We start from the raw sequence: 15,137 nt of genomic DNA, 5'->3' as shown, positions 1-15,137 counted from the left end.
AGTACATGACATAATCTTTCTCCACCTGAGCCAAGCTCACTTCAAAGCAGTGAGAGCACAGACAAAAACACATTGTATATCTTGCATGTGAAATATAGAAAAACTGTTCTAACTTTGGTAGAAGTGTTTGCGTAGAATCCAATCTTTCACAGTGAGTAGCTGATTGATAAAATATGTTTTTAGGGCCTTTTAACACTTTTTACGTGCCTAGTGAGGTTTGCTCTAACTTCCCTAGGTGGGTGCTGTTTTTAATTATTATATCCACATTCCTCTGGAACAGAAACCCATTTCTCTTGGAACCAGTTATAATTTGACATATTCTTCAAGGTCACCTTTTTTGTTTTCTTGTTTTTCTTTGTCTTTCAGTTACAGCGATTGAAGCGCACCCTGTCCTTCAAGTCAGTAATGCGCAGCAAGAGTGTGGACAACTTTTTCCAGCGCGGTAACGGCGAATCCCGCACTCCCTCAGCCCTCATCACCACACCTTCACCCCCGCTATCTCCTCCCCCCATCCCCGAGTCCCCCCTGGCCTATGATCGCTCTCCGTCCCATTCCCCTTCTACAAGTCCCAACCCCTCATTGTCATCACGCTCACCTTCTATTAGTCCATCACTGTCCTTTAGACAAACCACTAAAACCCAGCCAAAGTCTTTGGCCCAGCCGGTGGAGCCAGTCATGACCCACTGTTTCCAGGAGCATGTCTTCCGTAGGCCTACCAGCTGCCAGCGATGCAAACACATGATCCAAGGTAGGTCAGTTGTGCTGTTTACTTCAATAACATTTTTGTTTTCCGAGAGGTGAACGTCTCCCAAAATGCAGAGATAAGCTTGTCAGTGGATACTGCTGAATGCTATAAGCTTTAGGCAAGCATATTCATTTTTAACCAGAGTTTAGTCAATCTGCAGAGATATCAGTTAGAAATAGGCTTTAAAGCAAGCTGCAGATAATTTGGGGTTTATTTGCTCAAGTTTTTCCACTGGGAATTCTGTCACTTTACCCAAAATAATGAAACAAATTGTGTTTGTGATTCTCAAAGGATTAACAATCGTTACTCAGGATAATAATGGCCCTATTTCTTTAGCAGAAAATTGTCCCAATGAAACTTATTGACAGCATGCTCTGTGGTCCAATCTTGTTTACATGGTTCCACTGGGAGTTGTATCTCTTTGTCTTACAATTGGTATGCTAACGTTTTTCATGTAAACCAAGTTAGTTGGCCCGGTCAGCTGTCTTTCCAGAATACTCAGCTACTGTTAAAATTGGGATGACCAGTAACTTCCTCCAAACAGTGATAAAACAGAAATCACATTTATTATATGCAAGTAAGCCTTGGCCGGTCAAGAGTTTATTGATCAGTTTCATAATCAGAAAATGAATAAGTCAACTAAACTCACAGCTTAGAAATATTTTCAAGAACCAAGTTAGGATGTGGTATAGCGCACACATTAGCTGGGTTCAGACCTCTGGCTGCCTGTGGATCAGGACCACAGCAGGGTTGTGATGATTGTGTACGGGGTAATAAATTTGTGAACTCTTAATTCTTAATTACTGGCAAAACTGTAAGGCCTCTTAAGGGCACATTGATCAGTCATGATTCATGACTAGGACTTACTGTGATTTCATTGTTTCATATTCTTTAGATGAAACTTATTATTGAAATCAGGAAATTATTCAACAAATACATTTACATTTTTTTTTTTTTCGATTGCTAACATGCATTGGTCAAAATTGAAGTCACATTGTCAAAACATTTCACACAGTCATCGAAACAGAAGTCTATGTGGACCAAATTATGAATAATTTTTCATTGCTTTCACACAAAATGCATTCAATGACCACATTCACCAAAATTCATGAACTCTTTTCTCATTCATACTCCTCTCATGTAACTGCTGCACATTGTTCAAATGCTAACATGCTGTTTTTTTTAAAACGGTTCAAAACACATTCAAAACAGAATAATGGCAGATTTTGTTTATTTCTGTAGTAAATATTTTCTTTTTTGTTTAAACGTTTTTATTTTTCACAAGTGAATTACTATATACACAGACATAGAAAACATAAAGGATATTGAAGCAAATGTCTGTCTAGTTGCATAACCTTTAGTACAGTCAAAGTGAAAAAGTGTTATTCTTATTCATTTATGTGAATAATTCAAACTTCAAAGTAGGGCTGCTTGATTATGGAATAAATCATAATCACAATTATTTTGGTCAAAATTGAAATTGTGATTATTTAACACGATTACTCATTGACTTTTGGAAAGATGTTGCATTTATTGAACTTAAAAAAACATTTAAACAGTTAAACAAATCAACAGTGAAAACGCCTTAAACTGTGAAATTTCCCTTAATACTTTCCTTTAAAATGTTTAAATAGTATTAAACCATAAACACAAAATAAGATGAACTGTTGTATTGCACTTTCACAATCTTTTGAAAACAAGTAATAAATAAAATTCAAAGAAAAGAAACAAAATCATCATTTTTTCATTGTGATTACATTGTTTTTAGAATCGTTAGGAGACGAAATCGCGATTAAAATTCAAATAATTGCACAGCCCTACATCAAAAATAAAAGTTAATCATTTAGGTAACGCTCACTGTTGTAAGTGTTTTTCTAAGTCAGTGTGTTAATGAGTGATGTTTGCTTTCTGAGTGAAAGGTGTTACCAGTGTTTTGGTCCAACAAGCTTATTTTAAGACACATATGAAGGTGGTTTGAGTGAGTTTTGGAGGTGAGGTTAACTGTTTGACAAAGATGCATGTTGGTAATGCAGACTATAAAGAGTTTTGAAAAAATGGTTTCAGTATTGCCCGATGCTTGTTAGCAATCAAAACAAACTGTAACATACAGTACTTTACCTTGATACATACAGGCCAGTCCACTGGAAACATTTTGCAGGCAGAACATGAAGTGTGTGAGTGTCAGATTTTTTTATACAATGGGTTGTGGGTTCTACATGTGAGGCACAAATTTGGTTCACCTAGTATTTTGCTAAAACCAACTCAAATTCAGTTACAAAGCATCTCTGGAGTCTCTTTTAATTGTTTGCAACACAAATTGTACAATAGATAAAACCACTCTCGAGAGATAACGCTGTGTGGCAGCAAGCAGTCTACATTATTTTTTTCCGCCTTCATTTCCATTACTATCACCGCACCTGATATTTCTGTTTGCAGTGTCCTTAACCAGTTGCTGATATCACAAATATTGACAGCAGTCTTCAGTCTGGGTTAAAGTGAATTGTCTGGTGTCTACGTATGCAGGGAACTCCAAGCAGGGGCTGCGTTGTAAAGCCTGTAAGATGGCGGCCCACCTCTGGTGCTCGTCTGAGCTCTCCCAGAAGCCCTGTAATGGCAAGGTAAGAACACTTCAGACTGACTTATCATCAAGTCTTACTACCACGCAATATGCACCTTTTTATGAAGCGAACTGTTACACTTGACTGCCCACATAAAATATATTATATAGTAACTCAAAAGTTTCTCACCCAGAAATGACACCCAGAGATATGTGGTCATCTAGTGTTAAAAGGGTGTGAAAGTCTGAAATGCTCTTTTTTTAAATCTTCTAAAAGTAGCTGGATTTGCTACATAGTGAGACAGCAGGGAAATATGTGTAATCAATATATTACAATTATGTTATTAGTCTAAATAGTATTAACATTACAGTTATCATATTGATTCACCTTTTGTGTGTACTTTTTTTCTCATAATTGTGAATGTTAATATGATTCACATTGATAATCATGTTTTATTATTGTAGTTTCACTGCAATTTTCAAACCTGTCCCTGACTTGTGAAAGGCAACAATGCCACCCTTGAAGTGACAACTCTCATTAGCATAAAATGCTTAATTAGTAGGGTGGCTTTGTATTAATTAATTAATTACATTAACTTCAATGTACCCTTGCTGCTTTGCTCATTTGCTGCAGTTATCCCCTGGTAACCTGGCTTACCATGGGCAAAACATTTTTTGACATAGCTAATTCCATTTTTTCTATATCTTGTGTATTTGTAAAATGTACAGGAAATGCATGAGTTCTCTGTAGACCAAGGACTAACCCAGAATGCATTGTGTCAGCAGAATTAAACAGCATCTGGATGCTGTAATTGTCTCCGTCAGTCAGTTGGCATAGCCTTTAGTCCTGGTATAATATGCTTAACCTCAAAGCCCCTGTCTTGTTAAGAGGATAAAGTCCTTTTTCAAACCAGCAGAGACAAAAAGGTAGAGGATAAAAATGGAATCTGGATTGACCAGAGCTTTGCAAAGTAGACTAAGACACTGGGAAATGTGTGAAAGGGTAGCAGTGGGATCATATTATCTCCCAACTATAAATGCCATAAGAGGGACAAAAGCTGAGGAGGGTGGCAGTGATAAAGTTTCAGTGGCCAGGTCCCTAATTCTTTTCACTCAGCCTTTTTGTCCTTCCTCCTGCATCTGCTGCTCTTCTCACATAACGCCCTCCTCTCTTCCTCTCTCTTGTCTGGGTGCTACATTTCCTTCCTCCCCTCTCAACTCAATCAATATCTCCCTGTACCAGCTGGTCTGGCTAATTCAGTGTGAAATTCAGTGTGTTTGAGGCGCACACAATCCCTCGAGGATATGACATGGCAGGCTCTTGCCAAGCCTTCGGCAGTGTCCTTTTCGATCACTGTATGCTTATCAAAGCAAGGATTAGGTATTTTACTGAAACTGGATGGAGTTCGACGCACCTTCCTATACGTCTACGTAACTTAATGTCCGGAGTTTACTGACTCTCAACCGAAGTGCATCATCCAAAGCTTTTGTGGGCAAAGAGGTTGCTTGTGAAATGCTTTACTTCTATTGTATTTGAAGTGCTGCAATTGCTCAGATGATTAGTCTTCATTGTACATATTTTAATTAAATGAAAATGCAGGAAAGACTGGAATGTTTTGCGCAACAATGTCCTGTTGTTGAAGAAATGTTAGTTCGACATCATAATAGTAGTAAGTCCCGTGATTGGTGGGAAAAACTTAAATTTCTGAGTAGACTCTTGGGATGACTTGAGGCCAGACATAGCAGCAATGTAGTTGCTGCAGGGAGAAGAGAGCAGAGTCCATTAAAGAGCAGGAGGAGCAGTTCATCTTAGTGTGACTAATCATGAATACAGTATATCGGTGTAAGTACTGTATGGAGTCATTCACAGTGGGGAAAGGTAACTGAATACACCTATTCAAGTACTGTACATAAGTATACTTTTAAGGTATTTGTAGTTTTTCTATTTTGTTACTTTATATTTCTACTTCACTACATTTCAGATGGAAATATTGCACTTTTTACGATACTGCGTTTATGTGTGAGCTACAGTTAATAGATATTTTGTCAATTAATATTTACTGCACAAACTACAGAGTTTTTATAACATAACCTGTTTGAATATAAGTCACATGGTGTCGTTCATTTTCCCGATTATTGTCATTTCTTTAATTCTAAAGCAGCTGTCCCTTCTGTCAAGATTCTCAAACGTATTTCTAGAAACAGGCTGAAATAATCTAAGTAGACAGATTATTGTAATTATATTTAGAAAATAAACACTCCATAACTAATTCAGATTTTTTGCAGTACAAAAAGTCAATGATCACGATATAAAACAGTTAAAATGAGCTTCACTTTAATCAGCTACACCATTAAATGGCTGCTTACAGGTGAATCCACAGGTAATAATAAGCCAATAAAATATCATAGAATATTAACACCATTCTGCATAACGTGAACTTTTACTTTTGATACGTGCTTACTTTTACTCAAATAAAATGTGTAAGTATTTGCACAGTGTGGTGTTGTTACTTTTACTTAAGTAGAGAATCTGAGTTCTTCTTCCACCACTGGTCATTCATCATAATAAATAATAAAAACACAACATTAATTCGGCACAAACTAGAGTTTATGTAAAGTAGTGTAATTTAAAATTAAAAAAGGAATATCATTGACTGCTGTTCTTTTTGGCTCGCGCTCAACCCATTTGCTGAGTGCACCCATATATGACTGATTGCTTTAAAATATCTCCAAAATCAAGCGGCTAAAATGACTTTGGGATCCTGACAACATTTAGCTAGTCAATGTTAATTAAACTTAAAGATGGATTACCCTTTGATTAAAGACATAGGCCTGCTGAGCACTGCACAAAAAATTGCTTCTGCAGGAAAGCTTGAAATTCACACCCATCCTTACCCACATTCCCACAGTCTCCTTCAGAGTCCAATTTTGCTTTCTGTGAATCTCAAGTGACCATAGAGTGAAATTTCCCCTGGTCTGCTCTGCTCTCTAAAACTTCAACAAGTCCAAGATACTCCACAGTCACCATTGCTGATATGTTTATATGTAATCGTAAGTGTTTGACTATTGGGTGTGAAAGGAATTTTTCAAGTTTGTTTCAAATTGCAGCACTGGCAGAGGAGATTAGGCCAATTGCCACTCATTAATTAGCACCATTTAAGTGAAGCATTTTCCAAGTTTATTTACAGAGAGGTCTTTTATTTTGTTTGTGTCCTGTGTTTCCTGTGAAGCACTTTGTGACAAACAGATTAAAACGAGGATAATGAAGATAATGTTTAGCATTTCTCTGTCTGTACTCTAGAGCACTAGTGCGATCGGTTGACAGACAATCGGCCATCATTTGATAATAATTGCTGCCTTTCTCTAGTTAATATCATTGTAAATTGAATATTTTGGGGGTTTGGAAAACAAGCAGTTTAATGACATCTTGGACTTGAAGGCATTTTTCACTATTTTTCAGACAATTCATAGACCAAACTGTTAATAAATAAATCAAGAAAATAATCGGTTGATTAATCAGTGATTAAAAAATCATCTTTTGCAGCACTATGTGATTATGAATGCTCAATATTATAATTACTTTACATAACATATGTTGATCATTTTAAATTTCTAAAGGGTGTCTGAAATAGTATTAGTCTATATTATAATTGCATCATTAGTTAAAATACTTATACAACTTTTATGAAATCACTCAATGTTTTCATATAGCGTTTATGCAGTTAGAAGTGTAGAGGTGAAGTTCGTGTTCTGTAAGAAAGGAGCTAAAGAAGAGATTCTGGGCAAATTCTTGTCTGTCAGTCCTGAACAGCTATAACATCACACTCCCTCTGAACCTTAAAGCACTGTTTCACTTTTGAATGCCTTCTGTACTTTTCAGAAGGTCTAAACTCACCAGATCTGTCAAATCACCATGGCAGTGGTTTTGATTCATTTCCTTTGTGTATAAATATATTTCTTTACTTTGACTTTCAGACACAAACATACAACATGTTCAAAACCTCACATGCTTCCTTCCCTTAAATCATTGACAGTCAGTGGGTAAACAGTGTATGCATTTGTTTATTTTAATTAAAACTAATAAAGTATTTCCTGGCTAAAAAGTGACAAGTTTAACATGGAGCAAATTAATACATGGACTTGTAAATACTGTTTTTGTTTTGATACAATGAAGGTAGTTCAGCCTCTGAACAAGGCGCAGAAAAAGAACTCATCGATTAAAGATATTATTCTGATGACATGTTATCATCAGCATGCATCACTCACTATAAAACTGATAAAATGAGATACAGAGATTAGATGAAGCCGAGATACTATCTTTATAAACTGTTTCTATTTGGAGAACACAAAGCAGATTCATTACAGCCTCTGTCAAAAACAGGACTTTGTAATTGTATCTCTTAGACTGATGAGTCATCATATACTGTAGCTAAACATATCTAAATAGAGAAACATAACTGGATATCAAGTTGTATAGTACCAGATCTACAATTTGACCAAGACAGGCCTTTGTGATGCCTCGGTCTGCAATGAATTAGCTTACAGTCATAGATCATATTAGCTGATACCGTGTGTGTGTGTGTGTGTGTGTGTGTGAACATGCACAGATATTGGGCCTCATTCACCAACCGTTCTTACGAAGAATTGTGTTCTTAAACCCCACTTACGCACTTTTTACGAAGATTCTGACATTCACTAATGTTTTCTTATCTTGGATTTGTTCTTAGCTAAGAACAAAATCGACGAACACTCAAGAGCACTCTTACGCACATTTGAGTGATGACAGTTTGCTCCAAATAATTGGTTACTGCATTTTATTTAATTCTACAGTCGTTTACACTGATAGTATTGTACTGTAATGTATTTTCTGATCATTTGTTGAAAAAAAAATTCATAGTCTGCAAAGAAACACTAACACTGCAATTTACATCAGCAATTAAACTCATTAAATCCTGCGTTATTTGGTGATTGATCGTGCTATTTATAGGGCCAAAATGCAGTGGTGGAATGTAATGAAGTACAAATACTTTGTTACTGTACTTAAGTAAAGTACTTTACTTAAGTAAAATCAATAGTGCATACTTTTGACTTTTTATTATTCCCGTTTTTAAATCATAGTTGCCATCTATTTCTCTCCACAGCGTCATTTACTTCTCCGCCAGGCAGCGTAAGACGCATTCATATCTTATTTATTTGGCTGGACCTCTTCACATCTCCTCCCCATGTTCGCTGCTTCACACACTTTATTTGCTTACGCTCCCATGGTTAAAGGAAATAAAACCATCTTAAAATACATCCATGAATAAAACCAACCACATTCCGATTCTAACAACATATTTCCGTTTTATGCTGGTTAGGATAAGAACTTTTTTTTTTTAAAGCCAGGCCTTGTTTGTGGTAGTGGACATATTACCATTTAAAATGGTAAGAGAATAACTCGTTATGAAAGTACTTTTACTTTTTAATACTTAAAAGTACATTTAAAATCATATTTACTTAACTAGGGTTGTCATTGTGGTACTTTTACTAAAGTAAATATGTCTCTGGTTAGTACTTTTACTTAAGTACTGAGATTCAGTACTTCCTCCACCACTGTGTCATCTGTGACTCCGACAACCATCTCTTGAAGGCGGTCTCCCGCTTCCCAGGAGGTGCACAGGAAGTGTCATGTCTTTATATGGGAATTTGCGGAGCGTTTTCTTATGCTAATTAGGAACAACTGGCACGCGCTTTCAATTACGAAGACATGGGATTCATCAATCCTAAGAACACAGGTGCGAACAATTCTGTTGTTTAAGAACACGTCATGAATCTGACGTAGACTTTTCTTAGGGACTTTCTTAAGAACATATTTAAGAGAAAACTTAGGAAGATATTGGTGAATGAGGCCCATTGTCGCTAATTAATTTACGAAGTTTTGAAGATATGTACACAAAGAGTTATTGTACTAGCTCTCCCCTGCTTAAATCTGTTGCGCAGATTTTAGTGTATGTATGTTTACATTTTTGTATTTATTTAAAAAAAATATATATTTATGTTTTAGGTTTGTGATGTTTTTTTTTTTTAAACAGTTTATCAAGAAGTAGGAGCATTTTCTCAACCCATATAAGGACAATTAAAACCACAAAATTGGGAGAAACATGTCTTTTACTGGATAGGAAGGGTATGAAAAAAATCATCTGAAAAGCTGACAGCTAAATGTACAATAGTTCCTTCTGAGATGTACTGGAGTTAAAGTATAAAGTTGTACAAAATACTCAAGTAAAGTACAAGTGCCTTGACTTTGTACTTAAGGACAGTACTTGAGTAAATGTACTTGGTTACATCCCACCACTGTGTGTTTGTATCTTTTTATATTGCAGATGTATGTATTCATTCAGACAAAATGAAATAAAAACAAAACAAAATAACAATATAACAAATAACTTAATCCAAGTGCCGTTTCTGTAATGCTAAATATTGGCATCAAAGTCATTTGTAGGAGATTTCCGTTGATACTGCACATTTTCAGACACTCAGCTTTCATCTCACATACCTCTCCCAGATAAAACCACAGGTATTGTCTTACAGCAAAATATTGCATTTGTCTTTTTTACGCCTCAAGTAATGTTTCTCCTTCCCCTGTCCTCCCTCTCTTGTCTCCCCATCTCTCTGATGGCATGTCAGACAGGAGCTTTCAAGAGAAACTTCAGCTCTCCTCTGTTAACCACTGATACGCTGGGTGTGGTCAGAGAGGCTCCTGCTGCCCAAGGTGAGTGATGGAAACGCTGGCTGATTTCTCATAACACCAAACAAATACAATCTCAGGATGACTAATCACCATGTCTGTGGCCTTCGATCCTTGATGCCTGACAGTCCACTGTGTGTGTGTGTGTGTGTGTGTGTGTGAGTGTGTGAGAGTGTGTGAGTAGTGTCAGCTATAAAACTGCACCTGTGTTGCTCTGTGTCTGTGTGTAGAGGCAGATAATGGCATTGTTGACCCTGTGTATGAGGCACTGCGCTATGGGACGTCGCTGGCTCAGATGAGTCGCTCCAGCTTCAGCAGTATCTCAGAGTCGCCCTGTCATGAGGTATAAAAACACACATAAAACCCCATGTATTCATATAAATTCATGTTGACATTAATCGTACCAAGAATTTTGCTGACTTTGCCGGCTGCAAATGTTTCTTTATTAAAGGCAGAAGAACTGCAAGACAAACTAGAAAACCAACCAATAGCCGAAGAGGAGCACATCCCAGGAAGTAAGTCAAATCATTTTCCTTTGAATTTCTAACTGATAAGTTGGCAGCTTCTAAGAAACACTGAAAATCCTTAAAGGAATAGTAAGTATAGTAAATACAATTGTTTGCATCCTTCTGAGAGGTAAATGAGAAGATTAAGACAGCTCTATGTCTACTTAAGATATAAAGTTACTTGCAGCAGGCAGTTAGCTTAGCTCAACACAAAAACTGGAAACCGGAGGATACAGCTAGCCTGGTGCTGTCCAAAAGTTACGTAATTCACCTAAAGCTCACTATTAACACATTATATCCCATCTTTAGAGGGGGATTTTGTTACCTTTGCACAGAGCCAAGCTAGCTGTTTCCCACTGTTTCTAGGCTATGTGCAAAGCTAAGCTAGCTAAAAGATCCCTAAAATCCTTTTGAACTAAATAATTCATACCACCAAAAACAATGCAATGGTCCTGTAAACGGATGGTTCATTATTAGTTGACTATTCAAATTATGCTGAATGTTTCCTTTGAAAGTTTTTATTTTAATTTTTTTTTATTTTAGTGCTGAAAAGAAACTGTTTGAGTACCTGTAAATTTACACAAAACCTTTTGGGAAGGATACATTTTATTTCTAAGATATATGATGTACAAATGACATGTTGTTTGTAGCTAAATGTCAGAATATTAATGAACTACATTGACATGAGATACAGTATGCTATAGAGGTTGTGTGTGTGTGTTCCCTCCACAGTACTGTAACCTCTCTGTCTTTAGTCCCAGGAGAAGGGATTATCTGTGTTTGTACTGCGGCCACTTTACAGTAAATAACTTTGACTTCTGCCTTCCTTCTGTTTGCCGCAAAGTGACAAGACCTCTCTGTGTATCCCTCTTTTTTTCTTTCTCCTGCGCCCACACTCTTTCCCTCTTTCTCTGTTTTTACACCTGACCTTTCTTTCTATCATACCTATTGTCTTTCCTTCTCCTTTTCTTTTCCATCGCTGTCTCTCCAGTGCTTACCCCTCCTGAAAGCGAGAAGGCTGATTCAGAAGACAGGGTCAGCCTGAAGGTGTGTAGTCAGCACTCGTCTCTTCTTTCAGCCCGTTTTTTCTTGGTGAAAATGCACTCTGTCAACCCCCTCCAAACTCTTCATCCTTTTCACTCAGTTTCCACATGAGAAACCATACAGATGATAATCTTATTTCTCTCTCTCTCTCTCTCTCTCTCTCTCTCTCTCTCTCTCTCTCTCTCTCTCTCTCTCTCTCTCTCTTGTTTGATACTCCTTCTTTTCATCAGACTCCTAAGAAAGTAGAGGTCCACTCCGTCCACACATATGTGGCGCTCTACAAGTTTCTGCCTCAGGAGAAGAACGACTTAGAACTACAGTCAGTCCAATTTCTTTGCATACTGTACATGAGAGCTATCAGATTAATGAGGAGGAAGCATGTACCTGGCCAAAATTTACTGACATTCACACACCATCTGTCTCCTCAGCGGGTTCGAATCCGACCCGTGGCCCTTTGCTGCATGTCATCCTCTCTCTCCCCCGTTTCCTGTCTCTCTTCAGCTGTTCTAAATAAAGGAAAAACACTAAAACATTTCTTAAAGAAGGAAATAAGTAAAAAGGAGTCTTTGTATGTTAGTAGGTGCAGGAAACTGCTGAGTGTGGTATAACGCCCACCACTAATCTGGAGGATGCGTCTGTGCATGAAGACAGCACATGAGGCACTCATCACATGGACAGAGCAGTCCAGTTTCCTTCAAAAATAACTTAAATGTCATGCTGACATTTACAGTACTTTACATAAAATGTGAAAAATAAGTTAGAAAACAATCAGTGCTGAGTGATACCTGGCTAATGTAGCCTGATCTTCTAACTTATGTGAGACTCACATTTAAAACATAACTTCATATGAAAACAAATAACAAAATGCTGCTTAAAAGGTCCTTACTGTGGCATTGATCGTCACACTTACACTTACATTTTTCTGTTTAAGGAATGTTTTTGGGGAAATACACTTATTCACTTTTTTGCTGAGAGTTCGTTGAGAGGATTTACACCACTTTCATGTCTGTACACTTGATAGGAAGCTAGAGGCAGCAGCTGCTTAGCTTAGCATCAAAGACTGGGAGCAGGGGGAATAGCTAGCCTGGCTCCAGCAGGAAACTCCCCCAAAATGTATGTTTTGTACAGATGAAACAAACAAGATACAGAGCCAGTCTAGCTGTTTCCCCTTGCTTCAAATCTTTATGCTAAGCTAATGTTTGCTGGCTATAGCTTCCTATTTTGCATTCAGCAGACTGATCTCATGAAGTGGCATATGTATGACATGCCAATTCGTATGCCATTTTTGGCGTGTTATCAAGATGCATACTCGCTTTTTAGCGTGTTTATCAACGCCGTTTGGCCTCCATTGACTTAGATTACCTTGCGATTGTGGTTGTTGTTGGTTGGGGTGGTGGATGGGTCAAACACAGGACTTTCACCCAGGAGACCAGGGATTGTGTCACGATTCTTTTGTGTCCTGCGTGTCACGTTTCCTAAACTCAACCGTCGCTTTCTTTTTTTCCTAAACCCAACCCCGTTCTTCTTTTCCTAAACCCAACCGGTTCTTGTTTTCCTAAACCCAACCCGCGTGTCACGTTTCCTAAACCCAACCGTAGCCTTCTTCTTTTACTAAACCCAACCTGTTCTTCTTTTCCTAAACCCAACCCGTCCGCTGTATACGGCGCTCAAAATGTGTACAGATAACATGCCACTTGGCTTTAGAAAGTGGCGTGTATGTTTACGTAATAACACGCCAAGTGGCATGTATGTTTACGTCCGCTGTATACAGCGTAGACATACACGCGGATAGCTCAAAATGCGTACAGATAACACGCCACTTGGCTTAAGAAAGTGGGTGTGTATGTTTACGCGAAGTCATGTCATGTTGCATTCAGATATCTAACTCAGCAAGAAAGTGAATAAGCGTATTTACCTAAATCTGGTGGTTAAAAAATGGTAATGGTTAAAAAAAAGAAGTAAAATAAATGTATACAAGTCTTCTCATCAAGCACTTTGACTGTGTTTTTCCTCCAGGCCTGGCGACAGAGTTCAAGTCACAGATGACTCAAACGAGGATTGGTGGAAGGTGGGCTGTGAAAAAAATCTTTCTATTTCAATGCACTTGAAGTGAATAAAATGTTATCATTACAAATCTCCAGATTGCCTTTGAATAGATAGTACAGTAACACACACGGACTTCAGTTAGATGGCCGTACAATTAGTTGAAGTTCTTCCATTCAAAGCAGAGCTGTTCAGAGACAGTACGACTACAGAGCTGCTGGATGTGCTTGAAGGACAGCAGGTGTAGGTGTTAGCAGAGCTAGTTATCATGAAGAGGATAGGAGGAAGAAGACAGATTGCAGTCAGTGTTTAATGAGCCAGCTGAAGATCTCAACCTTCACCTGCCAAAGGACAGACAGGTCTTTACATAATAGAAACACCTGGAAAAAGTACCACCATAGATATACACTTCAATAAAATGGCAGCCAAGTAACTATATTTATATTGCTTATATTACTGGTGTAAAGAGCTATGTATTTAATCTAAATAGTCATCTAAAGGGTTACCTAGAGGTTGTCTTTGCTGAAACCTGAGAAGAGGTGTCCAATCTGATTACATGACAAAACAAAACCTCTTCTCAAACTGTAATGGGGGTGATTTAAATTAGTACAATATTAACAATCAAACATGTAAACCGATGTAAAATGGTACACACAATTATAAAAATAAACTTTATTCTAGTATTGAGTTATTTCCACCCATGCAAACCCATTCCATTACAGAAAACTGGCACTTAAACCCCTCCAACCATTTTAGTGTAAACACACCTCTGCTAAATCTGGAGGAACCAACATCTGGACATGAGCAAAATAGCTGACTGGGCACCCAGGGGCTTTGCATGCCTGTGTGCCAGAGTCTCTAAAGAGAATAGGAAGGGATTAGGGCTCCACAAATGCAGATGCTTTTTGGTCTAATACTGGCGTTGCTAATTAAGTAACTATTTTTCAGCTAATTATGATGGTTTATTTAAATCCAAATGTGTTACTGTGTTATGAATGTGATGCATATTTAGGCAACAAGCCAAGTAAACAGAAATTAAAACGCAAAGAGTCTAATTGCGTATGCTTAGCCAAGGACTGTAGTGCAAGCTGCCTGTGTTGGGTTTGTGTTGAGACGTAAGCAGGCAGACGATTGAAATACGGTCGTTCCTTTTTGTCAATACGGTGGAAAATTGTGGCTTATTACGGGAGTAGTCAGCATCATACATTTTTGTACTACAAGCAATTAAGAGCCTTTTTTTCCCCATTGTAGCCAAAACAGAACAGAGAATATCTATTTATAAGTGTGTGTATGTGTGTCCATGTTTGGGTGTATTTACCAGGGGAAAAGCAGAGACAAGGTGGGATTATTCCCGGCCAACTTTGTGCAGCGGGTCCGCCCTGGTGAGCGTGTGTGGAAGGTCACTGATGGTTTCCACGGCAACCGAGACAAAGGCCAGATGACTGTAAAAGAGGCCCAGGTGAACACACAGTTTTCCTCTCTCACACACACACACACACACACACACTGGATACA

The 15,137-nt window shown here is 37.9% G+C and overlaps 1 protein-coding gene across 1 annotated transcript in view; it reads left to right on the top strand.

Moving 5' to 3' along the window:
- LOC116061325 (SH3 and cysteine-rich domain-containing protein 2-like) overlaps nt 1–15,137 on the top strand; it is a 47,764-nt gene that overhangs the window by 30,324 nt on the left and 2,303 nt on the right. The window contains exons 2-10 of the mRNA XM_031315459.2: nt 367–748; nt 3,269–3,363; nt 9,969–10,053; nt 10,260–10,372; nt 10,481–10,544; nt 11,527–11,582; nt 11,810–11,898; nt 13,596–13,647; nt 14,944–15,081. Of these exons, the coding sequence (XP_031171319.2) occupies nt 367–748; nt 3,269–3,363; nt 9,969–10,053; nt 10,260–10,372; nt 10,481–10,544; nt 11,527–11,582; nt 11,810–11,898; nt 13,596–13,647; nt 14,944–15,081 (1,074 nt within the window). The remainder of the gene's footprint in view (nt 1–366; nt 749–3,268; nt 3,364–9,968; nt 10,054–10,259; nt 10,373–10,480; nt 10,545–11,526; nt 11,583–11,809; nt 11,899–13,595; nt 13,648–14,943; nt 15,082–15,137) is intronic.

The sequence above is a fragment of the Sander lucioperca genome, chromosome 22, assembly GCF_008315115.2.
Source record: "Sander lucioperca isolate FBNREF2018 chromosome 22, SLUC_FBN_1.2, whole genome shotgun sequence".
In the NCBI taxonomy this organism is placed as follows: domain Eukaryota; kingdom Metazoa; phylum Chordata; class Actinopteri; order Perciformes; family Percidae; genus Sander; species Sander lucioperca.
The sequence above is the reverse complement of the archived record's forward strand: the minus strand, read 5'-3'. Positions and strand labels throughout refer to the sequence as shown.